General features: G+C 35.7%; 2 protein-coding genes across 7 annotated transcripts in view; one reads left to right on the top strand and one right to left on the bottom strand.

Annotated features, from left to right (window-relative positions):
• LOC131805524 (uncharacterized) overlaps positions 1–2920 on the bottom strand; it is a 29146-nt gene extending 26226 nt beyond the window's left edge. The window contains exon 1 of one of the 2 annotated variants that reach the window (XM_059128752.1): positions 2784–2920. In XM_059128752.1, coding sequence (XP_058984735.1) covers positions 2784–2832 — 49 coding nt within the window. In that variant the 5' untranslated portion in view covers positions 2833–2920. Of the gene's footprint in view, positions 1–20; positions 179–2783 lie in introns of those variants that run through there. The other variant, XM_059128753.1, reaches the window with a different exon arrangement.
• The window catches only part of LOC131805522 (ras-related and estrogen-regulated growth inhibitor-like), a 29622-nt gene that overhangs the window by 3078 nt on the left and 9832 nt on the right, over positions 1–16712 (top strand). Inside the window, exons 1-2 of one of the 5 annotated variants that reach the window (XM_059128750.1) lie at positions 9883–10231; positions 10424–10480. The exons of 1 other annotated variant lie outside the window; for it this stretch is intronic. The gene's annotated coding sequence lies outside the window, so the exon portion shown is untranslated. Of the gene's footprint in view, positions 1–9882; positions 10481–16712 lie in introns of those variants that run through there. 3 more of the 5 variants (XM_059128749.1, XM_059128748.1, XM_059128751.1) reach the window with 3 other exon arrangements.

Genomic DNA, 16712 nt, shown 5'->3' with positions numbered 1-16712 from the left:
ATTGAATGAACGATACTCACTCTTGTTTTGAGGACGTTCGAATCGCTCAATGAAGTGATGGGGGGGAGTAAACACTTGGATGTAAAGTTGTTTGCACCTCTCCAATACTCGTTGAGTTGAAATAAATTTATTGATGAACTATTTCTGATGCAAGATGACACGAAGGCATCAACTAAATTCTCGTGATTGAATACACAATTTTGTTATATTAAAACAACAAGGAAAATGCTGCGAATAGTAAATAATCACAATTTCCCATCGATGTTGATAATGTCAACCAACATTTGTGCAAAACAAACGGTAGAGAGCTTTCTGAGAAGTGAAAAAAGCTTCGTTCTGTTTGAATCTAATAAATATATTTGTACTTTCTAAATATTTTCTCATTGAAATAATACTAACATTACGGAGGTCGTATCGGAAATATTAAAAAAGTAGATCAAATATTTTAGCTACATGATAATTGGGGGTTTATTTCCAATCATTAATTTTGAAATTACCAATATAATTCTGAGTTATTTTTGGAGTTGGGTTATATTGGTGGCATGCACCTGTAGAAAATATATATAGAAATAATCCTTGAACAATTAAACCATTTTAAATTTGGATTACGTCATATCCTGATTTGATTTGAAGAAAATGAGAGAGATTGATGCAAGATTAAAAAATTATTTAATTGTACTGTCAAACTTGGATTATTCTTTATTGATATTAGCAATGGTATTACAGGTTTCGGCACTAAAGTCCATAAATTTTGAGATTGCTGATACAAGTATTAATTATGGCCATTTGCCTGTAAATAATATCGTGGGAGTTCAAAATCTTTAGCAGCCATGAAGTCTAAACAAAACTTTTAATAGCCTTCACCTTAGGATATAGGAAACATTTTTATATAAAAACATCTGAATTCAAGCATAAGACCGTTTGGATGATGCTGTTAAACTTTTCAAAAATGAGGCCGCTATATGGGGCCATACCAAAACGGGAACCTCTATGGACAATTTTATACTTCAGTGATTGTCATCTATCAAATCTTCTAAAATACCAAATTTTAAACAATTATGTGCGTAAATGTGACTAGGATTATCAAAATACCAATTTTTAGACAAATTCGAAAAATGGTGGCAAAAATCATCAAAATACCGAATATCCGGAGTTACCGTTATATGGTGGCTATACCAAAACGTGGATCCATTCATACAATGTTTCGCCACCGGAGTTAGAACTCATTATGAACTACAAATACCAATTTTTGGGCAAATCCGTTAAAAATGTGGCAAAAATCATGAAAACACCGAATATCGTTAGGTACCGTTATATGGGGGCTATGCCAAAACGTGGACCTATGCCTACAATGTTTCACCATACGAGCTTGAACCCATTGTGACCTACAAATACCAATTTTTGGACTAATCCGTAGAAAAATGTGGCAAAAATTATCAAATTACCGAACATCGGGAGGTACCTTTATATGGAGACTATACTAAAACGTGGACCGATATATTTAATTTTCAATACCAACTATCCTAGATACAATACAAATTGTTCTGCTAAATTTTGACGCTCTACGTCAAATAATGTGGGCTTTATCGTGATTTCAAAAGACAGAAGGACAGACGGACAGCGTTAAATCGACTTAAGTCGATAATACCTATGGCCAGTAAAAGTACGCCTTTCCATCTAGTAGGTTCTTTAATAGTATGGAGGAACAACTCTAGTTTAGTAAAAACTTTCGGTTTTTTTTTAAATTTTTTTCCAAAGGTTTGTATTTGTATTTTTTCCTGGGGAACGGACTCGTGTTAGACCCGGATCGACTAATCTGATATGGAGAATATAGGTGTCATTTGAAAGCTAGTGAAATTACTTCCATTTCATAGGGTTATTTAAAATGATTCGGAAGTTATATCAAAAATATCGAATTTTTGGACCCGATTTTTGTGTAAACCGCCAGAAAGTCGAAAAATGCCCCGTTATTTGAGTCCATAAAGTATATACCAAATAATAGCTTACACTTCAACTTAACCTTTCCAAAATTTTACAATAGTCGGTGTTGGTTATGCCCCATGGTAGAAAAATACAGGAAGATGCATCAACGCTTGGGAGCATTGACGTGTCAAAAAAAATTTAATTTTTTTTCAAATATAAGTAGATTTTTATATGTTTTCTTATACGACGTCATTCGGAGGTTATTATAAAAGACCTTTTTCAACAATTTGTACAAATTTAAATAATTTTTCATTCAACATTTTCAATTCCAAAATTCGTTTGACAGTTCATTGGCCCAGCAGCTGTGTCGATGCGTCTACCTATATTTTTCTACCATGTTATGCCCATTAGCTTTCAAATTATACCTATATTGTCCATACCGGCATAGTAGATCCGCGTCTTAGACCTGGACATTCGGTCAGATGCCCGGTTCCCTCCCCCAAGAAAAAATACTTTCACGTAATCAGGTTATCAGAAAAATGCGAGAGTTTTTACTCAACTAGAGTTTAGCAACGAAATTTACCTATGGTTTTTTTTTTTCAAAATGACACAAAACACTGACAACATAAAGTTGTCTGAAGCTGTAATCATTTGCTCCCAATTTATATGCCTATAGATCCACATTCTATCAGTTTTTATAATCAAAAGTAAAATTTGGAAAATACTAGACGTGGTACATTTCTAGAAAATCACTTTCAATACCAAAATATTGTATCCAATCATTTTATGCAATCATTGTTAATAAATGTTAATAAATCATCCACTACTGGTTTATAAATAAAGATGAAGTTCCTACTTACTCATCATCTTTGGCGTTAATTGTGCCAGTGTTATGATTCTCGAAGACATTTTTGGTAAATAAAATAATTAAATTTTCACTTTGCAGAATTTGCAAACACGAAACAAAACAAATGTTATGAAAACTAGCAGAAACATATGTTCGGCGAAAACAACCGGTCAACAAGTCCGACACACGCACAGCCACAGATGATGGGGAAAGCTGTTGCCGCTGTCATGTTAAGACAGTTAAAGGCATTGCCAGCATAAATTTCAAATTTTAACTGATAATTTTATTTGAAATATTTCAAATTATTAAAATAAAGAAATAAATATGAAAATTATAAAAATGAATAAATATATAAACATAAATGGTATTAAAACAATAAAAATTAATGCAAATTTACAAATTAAAGTAAGATAGACAGACAGACAGACGGACATCGCTAAATCGTCTTAGAATTTTATGCTGATCCAGAATATATATACTGTTTAGGGTCTATCCTGAATATTTCAAGGAGTTACAAACGGATTGACAAAGCTTATATATCCTCCATAGATTGGTGGAAGATATAAAAATACCGAAAATACGTAAGTCCAAAGAACCATTGAATTTTAAGAAATTTTCATATGTAACTCAACTGTATTGTAATTTAATCCAAAAATGATAGGTTCTATTTTTGAAGCCACATAAACATGTGATATCCATTGTAAATTTTATAGGGGGTTGATTACTTTTAAATTTTATCACATTCTCCTTAAACATGTAACTAAATTAATATTAATCATACGCCCGCTAACACCTACTGTCATGCATGCATTTAAATGTAAATCATACGCCCACAGGTGTAATTGACGACATTCATTAATGGTTAAGAGTATTACGGTTTGCCCTTTTCCAATTATTACAAAATTGTGAGCATTCGCTATGCTGCAGTAATCTTGAGAAAACATTCATTTTGAGCCGCATTATGTTTTGTACACACATTTCTAAATGACATCCTAAAAATCATAGATTCCAGCTATTTTGCTATACTTATTTTTTTTGTTAAATACTTACCCCCTGTTTGTCATGTGATCCACCAAGTTTCCCAACAAATTTAATTCTATATTTCCCGGAAAAGTCTTAAGAACAGCAAATGATTTATTTTCCAATTCGTTAAAATTGCTCCATACTTATAATGTGCCGTCGATACCCACTTTAAATGGGAATAATATTTGTCGCACATGTGTGTGTGTGTGCGTGTTTGTGTGAATGTATAATGTGTTCAGGGCAAACACATGCGTCATATACATATGTGCCTGTCATATGCTAAGGAGTGTTGACACAAACAGTTAAGAAAACACTGTTGATTGTTGGCGGATCCATTCGTTCGTTCGTTGGATGGTTGGTTGGTTGAAACCGAAAGGTGACGCTTGTTTTTTATTGAAATTTAAATGATTCCAAGTATAAACAACTCACACACACTCACGCACACACATACACATGCATACTCACAAATATGTCAACATATTCGATACAATTCAAGCGTGTAATTTTTCAAAATAGTTACTTCATTGTTATTGTAATTATTTATAATATAAATCCTTGAGCATGATTTTCAGAGCAAAACAAATCTCAAATGAGACTTAGGAGATTTTCCAAAGGACGTTGTTCTTCAGGGTCAAAGAAATAAACATATTTTCAAGTTGAATTCGGAGTGGGGAAACATAATATTTAGAAAAAAATTAACGAGTATATGTCGGTTTTGTCGAAATAAGAAATTCAGTTTATTCAGAATAAGTAAACAGACATTAAGTTAATAACCTCCACCTAGATAATCAACGTACTGCCACCGGAGCTAGAACCCATTACGAACAAAAAATACGAATTTTTAGACAAATGTTAATGTTATGTGGGGGCAATAGACACAATACTACTGTGCTCAATTTTTTGCGACGAATATTTAGAGACGTTACAAATGGAATGACAAATTAAGAATACCCTCCTTAGATAGGTGTAGGCTTTAAAATAGAAAATGAACCAAGTATGGACCGGAAACTTGAGGAAAAGTTCAAAATAAATTTTAGATCGAATCAGGAATTCCCACAGTACCAGACGGACAGCCATGGTTGCATTGACCAAAAATGTTTCAAAACTCAAAAGGTGTTCAAAGCTCGGACTAAATTGTGGACTCCGAGCAGATTGTATTTAATTCATAGTTTTTAAAATGTTTTCCATTCAATAAAGAATTACTCGAAATTGACGATTTTTGTCTCTTTACCTACAGGGTGAGATAAAAAAAACTGAAGCAAAGTCAAACGCCATAAGTTTTTATTTTTAAATTTTGTTGAATGAAAGCAAAAATGTCGAAAATAGCATCAACTTTTAGAATAAGTTTAGATTTGTTCGAATTGTTCGCCTTTGGCACGAATTATGGCCTTCGAATGTTGCTCTGTGGTATTTTGGCCCATTTCCGGCGAAGCGATTGCTTGAGGTGATCGACACTTTGGTCTTTTTTAGTGCCAATCTTGCTTTCGAAAATGCTTAAGACACAATAGTCCAGCGGATTGGAATCCGCAGATTCCGGTGGACATTGTGCGCTGGAAATGAAGGGAGGAACCTCATTTTGTAACTATTCATGGGTGGCGCGTGCTGAGTGCGATGGTGCTGAGTCCTGTTGCAATGTCCAAGGTCTGCGGCCAAAATGTTTGCGAGCCCAAGACTTTAATACACCCTCCAGAATATTTTCGCGATTATATTCGGCATTTATTCTGATGCCACAGTCGATTAATACGAGCGGAAAGCGACCATCGGCTCTTATGGCGGCCCACACCATCACCATGGCCGGCGCTTGAGTTCTGGTGGTGCACATTTTCAGCTAACTTCTTTGGCAAGTAAACACGATCATTTTGTTTGTTTACAAACTGCTGGACAACAAATGTTTTCTCATCGGGGAAAACCAAATTCGGCAGTTCACCACTTTCGACGAAGCAAATCTTTTGCTCTTTTAAGTCTATTTTCTTTCTGTTGCGGTGTAAGTTCTTGCACTTTTTGGAATTTCAATGGCTTAGCCCAAACTTATTTCTCAATATTTGCCGAATGAAATATCGCGATACGTTTTTTGGCTGCGTCGAACCATTTCTACTGATATTGCTGTTTTCTTCCGTCCACTTCCTTGACGTCGGGCTACGCAACCAGTATCACGGTAACGAGCGATGGCGATAACAAAACACAAAAGATATATTCGCATTTAAATGCTGGAGTGCTCTGACGATAGCCACTTGTGGTTTTCCAGCCAAATATAAAGAAATCACATTATCACGCTGGAATTCCATCACGAATAACTTTTTCTCACCAAAGTGCTTTTGTACACTTGTAAACAATATAATGAGCTGTCACTGGAATAATTTTAACTGCTGTCGGACGAGTGGCTTAGAACTGACAGCAGTCTGAAATTGGTTGCAGTTTTTTCATCTCACCCTGTATGTACCATATGTCTGCTGCTATAAAATCACAAAAAGTCAATTCTCCCAATGATTTGAATTGTTATCCATCTATTTTTAATTCACACAATCACACACACACACTCACATCTTTTTTTGCCCCACTGTCATAATTTCCCAACCAAGATACTTGCCAATGAACTTTCACTCCAAAGTCATTGATTTCATATAAATTATGTTAAACACGTTAAGGGTGACTGAAACAATGGAAACACATTTGACCTGACAACGAAAATAACCTTTGTCTTGGGATGGTGTAGGTATTCGATTTACGTAAATTCCCATACCATATACCAATATGTAAACCCCCAAATGCGATATGCGGAACCAATTGACGACAATGTCAAGTCCATTGTAATTTGTTTAATATAAATTGTTATTATTGCAAAATATTTTTTAAATTGGTAAATCCTAAACCCCTTCTCCCCGTAACATTCTAACCTTGGAAACCAAGGAGAATATTTTTGAATTGCCTTTACAGTTATTTCGATAGAAATAAGCCCTAAGGGAAAATGGAGTCTCGTGGAATTCAAGGGGGCAATTTATTTCCTACCTTTTTTTCTTAGACAAAATGTGTCTTCCAGGTACAATTTAACAACAATGTTTCGGCAACATTGCCACCTGTTGAATAGCCTCTTTCCGTTTCCCAGAGCAGAGACCATGTAAACCAAAAACAAGCCAACACATTTTGTCATTTGGTACAACACAGAAAACAAACACCCCTGCATATTCATTTACGTAGTACTGAATTTTTATCACAAACCATCACCGGCTTTTTTGTTAAGAGGGCTTTCGCTACCACTTAAACCACCGAAAAAAAAAGCAGAGCAATGACCATGGCGCTTAAAAACATGCTCAACATGAGAGTGTAAACATTAAGAGTTACAAAAGAAACACCGACTGAACGTAGTAACGTCTATTGCCCGCCACCAAAGCATGCGGACGACAGCAGCAGACGTGACAAGTGGTTGTATTCCAGTTGCTGGTCTATCAGCCGATTAAGAGTAATAAATATAGCATACTGCGTCTGTACCTCCATCACCCGAATAGGTACATTGTGTGAATTTGCGGTTTCATTAACACTTGCTCTTTTTATTGCCGCCATTGCAGTTCTACCAACGACCGACGCAAATGTTTTCATTCATATGGGAGATGTACACTGGGAGAAAAATTATTTTGGGAATCATTTGATTACTTAATTTGATGCAAGCAATACACATTCGATATTGTATACTTATTACAATTTGCAGTTTTTATACCCTCCAACATAGTATGGGGGGTATATTAAGTTTGTCATTCCCTTTATAACACCTCAAAATATACATTTTAGACCCCACAAAGTATTTACAGGGTGAGATAAAGAAACTGCAACAAAGTCAACCGCCATCATTTTTACAGTTTTTTTTTAATTTTATTGAATGAAAGCAAAAATGTCGGAAATAGCATCAAATGTTAGAATAAGTTTAGATTTGTTAAAATTAATCAACTTTGGCATGAATTATGGCCTTCAATCGGCCAATGAAACCGTCATACGCTGCCCGAATGTTGCCCATTCCCGGCGAAGAGCTTGCTTGAGGTGATCGACGCTTTGGTATTTTTTAGTGCCAACCTTGATTTCCAAATGATTTCCGGCTGTTATGGCGCCCCACACCACCACCATGGCCGGCGCTTGAGTTCTGGAGGCCAAGCTAAGGTGCACATTTTCAGCCGACCTCTTTGGCAAGTAAACACGATCATTTTGTTTGTTTACAAACTGCTGGACAACGAATGTTTTCTCATCGGAGAAAACCAAATTCGGAAGTTCACCACTTTCGGCCAAGCGAAGCAACTCTTTAGCTCTTTTGAGTCTATTTTCTTTCTTTTGCGGTGTAAGTTCTTGGACTTTTTGGAATTTTAATGGCTTTACGCCGAGCTCATTTTTCAATATTTGCCGAATGGCGATAAGTTCAGCTCACAAGCCATTTTTCGGTCACTGCGACGCGGGTTTCGATCAAGTCCCTTCTTTACTTTTCGATCCATTTCCGCTGATGTTGCTTTTTTCTTCTGTCCACTTCCTAGAAGTCGCGCTACCAGTATCACTGCAACGAGCGATGGTAAACCATATAATGAGCTGTCACTGGAATAATTTTAACAGCTGTCGAACGAGTGGCTTAGTTTTTCATTCACCCTGTATATGTAATATGCACTCCACAACAATGATATTTGGTATCAAATGTCAGATACATCCCAGAAACACCTCTGCCAAATTTTATCAAGATCGGTTCAGATTTGGATATAGCTCCATATATATAGACAACCGATCTCGGGTTAATTGTGCGCCAAATGGCCAATATCAGTGCAAATTACCTGAATTTTGGCACATCCGACCGAATTCAGTCTAGAAGTAGGTACTACAAATTTTTTCGGTTCAGATATAGCCATAGCTCCCATATATACGTTTCGTCCGATTTGGTGTTTAAGGGACTAATATTCGTAAAATGCATTCGACAACAATGGTAATTAGCACAAGATATCTATATCTATATAGAGCTCAGAAATACTTTTACCAAATAAATATAATGTAAACAATATAATGAGCTGTCACTGGAATAATTTTAACAGATGTTGGACGAGTGGCTTACAACTGACAGCAGTCTGAAGTTGGTTGCAGTTATTTCATCTCACCCTGTATGTACCATATGTCTGCTGCTATAAAAATCACAAAAAGTCAGTTGAAATACTTTTACCAAATTTTATCAACAACGATTAAGATTTGGATATAGCTCCCATACATATCCTTAATCCGATTTCAGGTTTATTATGCAAATAATGTTCAGGCAAACTGGGCGTTTCCATTTTGTGGAACTTGGCTCCGATATATATATATTTTTTTTAATATAATCCTTCTCGAAGTGATATCATGCACTCTATACCAATGTTATTTGGATTAAAATGCCTCCGTCAAATGTATTGAAAATCGATTCAGAATTGGATGTGCCTCCCATATATTTGTTCCCTCTGAAACCAAACTATAATTGCTCTAAAGCCAAATGTTGATAGGTGGTATGATCTACTTCAAATAAATTCTTTTGTTACGGGAGCTCTACTAAATATGCATAGATTTTATGCTGTGAAATTTGACAAGGTAAATTACAGAAATGCAGAGATAGGTATGCTTGTTTGATATTACTTTACCTCCTTATTTTCACCATGAAATAAATTATATAGAAATAACTATCAGTACTTTACAACTTTTCACTATACATATACACAAGCCACATAAAAACTTTCGAGTTTCTCCCGCAACCCGTGGTACAATATTAATCAGTTTTCAGTACGATATACTAAAACACGGTTTTACCTTCGACTATACAAAGAGTTTAGAAGGACTCTTCAACGGCGATGTGAGACAGAGAGGCGCACTGATAATACCTCTTGCCCTTGTACGACTTCATATGTACATATAAGTAAAGAGCGTTGTATTTACTGAAAGAGAGAGGCTCTTGCCTCATTCTGCTGTACAATAATAATAATTATTATTTTTAGACATTTCCTCCAAGTCGTTTTCCCAGTGTACTTTACTACTTACTCATCCAAATCAAACATCGCCACAATACACCCCGACAACAATTGAAAGTCGAAAGTGTTGTTGTTCGATTATTGTGTTGCGAACAACGGAGCAAGACAAACGCCTCTTGTCGATGTTGCTGCCTCAAAGGTTGGTTGGCTGGCTGCCTGCCGGATTGGTAGTCTGCTGACTGTATTGCTATTTTACGGTAACTACCATCAGTCGGATTTCGATGGTCGGTCGGTCGATTGGTTGATGTGCTGTTGTTGTTGGCTTCTTTTGTCTTCTCTTGTCTGTCGTGTTTATATAAACAAAAGCGATGATTTATTTAATGTTAATCGTTAACAAGCGGCTTCAACAAACGGAAGACAATACTCTCTCACGCATCGAGGGTGTAATTTTGCAAAATAGTTACAGAAGCAGCAACCTTTCGGCAAAATAACTAAATAAACGAAACGAGAGCAGAGAAATAAATCATTTATGTTTCGGTATTATTAAAATATAAAGCTTTTGACATGAAATTTGAGGCGCGAAAATGATGACAGTGGCAAATCAACAAGTGAATTAAACAAAAAAAAATAATAATAATAACATTTGAATATAGGCAAAACGAGAGAAGAAAGAAAGAAATCGAAAACCAATCAAACAAATATCAAAAGAAAATATTTGTGCAAATGTGTTTTAGCAGTAAGTTGTGAATATCAATTAAAACAATTAATGAGTGCTGTGCGATGGTTTGCGGTTATGAGGCTGCTACTGCTACTGGTGTTGAAATGTTGCTAATAGAATTTTCTTTTTTAAAACCAGACAAATATTATTTATAAATCGGCATCGCTGGCAATGAAATACGCAAATTATGAATAATCCATAGAGATTTGTATGTGATTTGTTATTGTAAGGGAAAATGTTTATATCCATCGACAATGCAGTAAATAATAATTATAAAACATTTTTAATTGGCCAAAATTATTTTTCTATTTTTAATGTCGAAATTTGTTAAAAAAAATGTGGAAAAATGCGGAGTCTGGACTATGCCGAGGCCACTTTTAAAATCTACAAAATTATTATATTTAATCTTTGGAATTCAAAAACAGCGAATTAAGTTTTAAATGTCGAACATTTATTATACACATTTTCGATCAGCGGAAAATACTTTCCTGATTAAGCTATGATTGTTTGTCTGTTGAAGTCAAGATAGAGCCCGCTATATTCATCATAGCTTTATGGAACATTGCACATACAATGATATTATTCTTGTATAAGCTTGTTTCTAAAAACGGTGTATTACGATTCAGTATTATCCATAGCGCCTGTAAAGAAATCAGTAGGTTTTTGATATTTTAAAGTTTTCAATCGCAATTTCCAAATCGGTCAGTCGTTATTTTGATACTTCGCAAAATGTCTTCAAAATAAGTCCATTATGGTATATAAACTATATAAAAATATGTTTCCCGATTTTAAGTAATTTGAAGGTTTCAGAGCAGAAATAGGCAGAACACATCTTTGCAAACAGTGTTGAATTTAGGTTCAGGTTTTGGAGTAGCAGTTATATAAGGATCATAGTTATACAGAGTGAGATAAAAAAAACTGCAACAGTCAAACGCCATAATTTTTACATTTTTTTAACTTTATTGTATGAAAGCAAACAAGTAAAAAAACATTAAGTTCGGCCGGGCCAAACTTTTAATACCCTCCACCTTAGGGTAAAGGAAACATTAGAGCTCATTATGACCACATCTATCAATTTTTAGACATATTCATGGGAAAATGTGCCAAAAAATCATCAAAATACCGAATATCGGGAGGTACCATTATATGGGGGCTATACCAAATCGTGGGCCTAAACATGCAATGTTTCGCCACACGGACTAGGACCCATTATGACCTACAAATACCAATTTTCAGAAAAATCAGTGAAAAAATGTGGGCTGTATCGTGTTTCAACGGACGGACAGACAGACAGACAGACAGACGGACATCGTTAAATCGACTTAGAATTTTATGCTGATTATGAATACATATACTTTATGGGGTCTACGACGAATATTGAAGGATGTTACAAACGGAATGACAAAGTTAATATACCCTTCTTTTTAAGGTGGAGGGTATAAAAATGTCGGAAATATCATTAAATTATTGAATTAATTTAGATTTGTTCGAATTGGTCACATGTGGCACGAATTATGGCCTTCAAACGGCCAATGAAACCGTCACACGCTGCCCGAATGTTGCTTTGCGGTGTTTTGGCCCATTCCCGGCGAAGCGCTTGCTTGAGGTGATCGACACTTTGGTATTTTTTAGTGCCAACCTTGCTTTCCAAAATAGTCCAACGGATTGGTATCCGGAGATTTTGGTGGCCTTCCCTGGAAATGAGACGAGGAACCTCATTTTGTATCCATTCTTGGGTCACGCGTTCTGAGTCCTGTTGGAATGTCCAAGGTCTGCGACCAAAATGTTTGCGTGCCCAAGGCTTTAATACACCCTCCAGAATATTTTCGCGATAATATCCTGCATTTATTCTGCACCATCACCATGGCCGGCGCTTGAGTTCTGGTGGCCAACCGAAGGTGCACATTTTCAGCTGACCTCTTTGGCAAGTAAACATGATAATTTTGTTTGCTAACAAACTGCTGGGCAACGAATGTTTTCTCATCGGAGAAAACCAAATTCGGCATTTCACCACTTTCGACCAAGCGAAGAAACTCTTTAGCTCTTTTGAGCCTATTTTCTTTCTGTTGCGGTGTAAGTTCTTGCACTTTTTGGAATTGCAATTTAAATGGCTTTACCCCGAGCTCATATTTCAATATGGAATGGAAAATTGCGATATGTTCACTTGTGGTTTTCCAGCCAAATATAAAGAAATCACACTATCACGCTTGAATTCCATCACGAATAAATTTTTTTCTGGACCATTCTCAACAAAATGCTTTTGTACGATTGTAAACAATATAATATGCTGTCACTAGAATAATTATAACAGCTGTCGGACGAGTGGCTTAGGAATGACAGTCGGTTGCAGTTTTTCATCTCACCCTGCATATACTTTATAGTGTCTACGACGAATATTTAGGGATGTTACAAACGGAATGGCACTCCTCTTCGAGGTTGAGGGTATAAAAATAATTGATCTTGTACAGAAAAAAATACACATACATGCAACAACATAGGAATGCAACAACAGTATGATAAAAATTGAAAGAGTGCTCGGCAAAGGTAAAATCTGCTCGATTTTGGACCGATTTTTCTCCTACTCAAAAACGAGGAAAATATGCTCACTCGTATTAAAGCAACATCGAAAAATTGAGTTTGCTCGATTTTTTTCTGTTTCCAGGAGCGCACTACAAGATCAAAACTCAAAATAAAATATTTCAATAATTTCCGTGTAATAATATCAAGAAATGCCTTAATATGCCTAAAATCAAACCTCTTTTCAAGAATTACCTCTAAAATACTTGCGAAAAATGTTTGTGTTTGAGCTTTATCCTTTCTTTGCCAATTTATAAATTTGAATTCCTTTCTTTGTTTACTTTATAACCCGCATCGAATGTTAGGTTATGTTTGTTCTTTGCTTCTTGTAAACGATTTATTTGAATTTGTTTGCCTTTACTTTGCAAAAAGTTGATTGAACTTGATGTCTTTTTTTCTGCACCTCAAGTGTTTGAACCTTGACGGAAGAGGTAAAAGTGTATATATCTACCATTTGTGTGTGTGTGTGTGTCTGTTGTCGAAAATGTGATTTTGTTATTTGCACAAAACAGCAAATATTTGAACATTGTAAGGTCAATGAATAACAAATTGACTTTCAATATTAAAACGATTAATCTTGGCGATGGGGTGATATCTTTGTGTGAAGTAACATAATTCCGTGATTTTCACAGTTAATCAGTTATGGTCGAAATTAAATTTTTTCAAAAGAGAGAAGGTAAGAATTGCTTTAATGTTCCTTCAATCTATTTATTATGTAATAATAACAGCTATTTATCGATGAAAACTTTAAGGGTTGCATATTCCTTAGGCTTCCTAATTATGTTATGCTTATTTGTATTAAGTAAGGCACTACACTTTTGTAATGAGTCTAAAAATACCACTAACGAGACATTTCAATTAGGCAAATATGTAATAACAATTCACATTACCTTGTGTCTTCAATTAGACTAATTGACAATATTTGGTTTGTATTAGGAAACCAAACGAATTCTTGCTTTAAACAAAAACCAATAACTTACTCAGACATTGGCCTATAAAGTTCCTCCTACCGCCAATTGAAACCTTAAATAAAGTTCCCCACCAACAAGAACAACAACCGGCATACCTCTCACACACACTCGCACATGTGTAGCATTCTCTCCATTGATAATCCCACCTGACTTGACTCACTTATTTATTTATTCTAATGGTGTGTGTCACAAATGTCATTATAACTGTCATAAGTTTGCGGTCTGAGAAACTAAGTCAATTCATTTACATCGAATATAAACAAATTACACGATACTACAGACCAAAAGAATTATTTCCAACTCCTTCCAAGTCTAGGTGGCTGTTTGGATGGCGTGGATGGAAAAAGAATTTGAATGGTCTGGATGTGTTTAATGCTTTACTAGAACATAGCTTGCATAACTTTGGTGTGATAATTTGGAAACTTTCTCTCCTAGGAGACTAGTTATGTAGAGAAGCAATGGAGAGAGGAATTATGTTGATAATTAAATACGAGTGTTAGTAAGCAAAATTATTCTCTTTATTACAAAGGCTTCTTATATATTCAGTAACAATACTATTCGTATATATTACACTATGTACACAACATCTTCATATGGAAAACTTGAAAGGACATGTATAACATATATATTTGTAAGTCGTCAGACGGCGCTTTAGTGTTGGTAAATTTATTTTTCATTTTTGTAAACTATTACCAGACTACCGAAGCATTTGAATTCTAATTTTGCTAAAGTCAATTTATTTCATTTTTAATGAATTCTCAAGCATAAGATAGTTTATTTAACAATTGTGTAGCTCATTTAAAACTATAGTTTTATTCCCATAAGAAGTATTTATTTGTTGGGGATATTATAAGTTTGATTGGGCCAAAAATTATGTAACACCTCGAAATTATGTAACATCTTCCAGTCTCGCCGAGCTGTATCGATATATCTATGGAATTTAGCATTAGGTTAGAATTTAGGGCTGGGCTGAAGCCTGACATTTTGTTTGGTAATCGAACAATACAGGGTGAGATGAAAAAACTGCAACCAACTTCAGACTGCTGTCATTTCTTAGCCACTCGTCCGACAGCTGTTAAAATTATTCCAGTGACAGCTCTTTATATTGTGTACAAGCGTACAAAAGCGTTTTGGTGAGAATTTTCCAAGAAGTTATTCGTGATGGAATTCAAGTGTGATAGTTGATTTGTTTATATTTGGCTAGAAAACCAAAAGTGGCTATCATTAGAGCACTCCAGCATTTAAATGTGAATAAATCTTTTGTGTCTCATACCATCGCTCGTTATCGTGGCACTGGTAGCGTAACCCGACGTCAAGGAAGTGGACGGAAGAAAGCAACAACGTCAGCAGAAATGGTTCGAAAAGTAAAGAAGTAACTTGATCAAAACCCGCGTCGCAGTGGCCGAAAAATGGCTCGTAAGCTGAACATATCGCAATATTCCATGTGGCAAATATTGAAAAATGAGCTCGGAATAAAGCCATTGAAATTCTAAAAAGTGCAAGAACTTACACCGCTACAGAAAGAAAATAGATTCAAAAGAGCTAAAGAGTTGCTTCGCTTGGTCGAAAGTGGTGAACTGCCGAATTTGGTTTTCTCCGATGAGCAGTTTAGAAACAAACAAAATGATCGTGTTCACTTGCCAAAGAGGTCAGCTGAAAATGTGCACCTACGGTTGGCCACCAGAACTTAAGCGCCGGCCATGGCCGCCATAACAACCAATGGTCGCTCTCCGCTCGTAATAATCGAATATTGTCGCGAAATATTCTGGAGGGTCTATTAAAGTCTTGGGCACGCAAACATTTTGGCCGCAGACCTTGGACATTCCAACAGGACTCAGCACGCGCCACCCATGTATGGTTACAAAATACTTCATTTCCAGCGCACAGTGGCCTCCAAAATCTCAGGATACCAATCCGTTGGACTATTGAGTCTGGAGTATTTTGAAAAGCAAATCAAAACCTATTCTAAAATTTTATGCTATTTCCGATATTTTTGGCTTTCATTCAATGAAATTAAAACAAGATAAAAAGCAGTAAGTTGGGCCAGGCCAAACTTTGAATACCCTCCACCATTTGGAACGAATTTGGAGATTTAAAAAAAAAATTAAATCCTTAAAAAATTCTGTTAAATTTTAAAAATAATAAACGGTGAATAATGTAGCTAAAATCATTAAAATATCGTATACAGGGAGGTACCATTATATCGGAGCTGTGCGAAGACCTGGACCAGCATAGACAATTTTTTGTCACAGGCTATAGAATCCATTACTAACGTCAAATACGTTATCTCAAACAATTTCGGTGGATATTGTACCCAAACTCGTCAAAATACCGCATATAGGGAGATACTGATATATGGGGCCTATACGAAGACCTGGACCTGCATAGACATTTTTCTGTCACAGACTGTAGTTCCCATTACGAACTCTAAATACGTAATTTGAAACAATTCCAGTGAATACTGGCGCTAAAATCATCAAAATACCGATTTTTTGAGGTACCGTTATATGGGGGCTATACGAAGACGTAAACCTGCACAGACAATTTTCTGACATAGGCTGTAACATCCATTACGAATCTCAAATACCAAATTTGAAACAATTCCGGTGAATGATGTCGCTAATATCTTCAAAATGCCGAATATAGGGGGTTACCGTTATAGGGGGGCTATAAGAAGACGTGGACATGCCCAGCTAATTTTC

This window comes from Musca domestica, unplaced genomic scaffold (assembly GCF_030504385.1).
Source record: "Musca domestica strain aabys unplaced genomic scaffold, Musca_domestica.polishedcontigs.V.1.1 57, whole genome shotgun sequence".
NCBI lineage: Eukaryota > Metazoa > Arthropoda > Insecta > Diptera > Muscidae > Musca > Musca domestica.
Note: the sequence above shows the minus strand (reverse complement) of the source record. Positions and strands in the feature narration are given on the sequence as shown.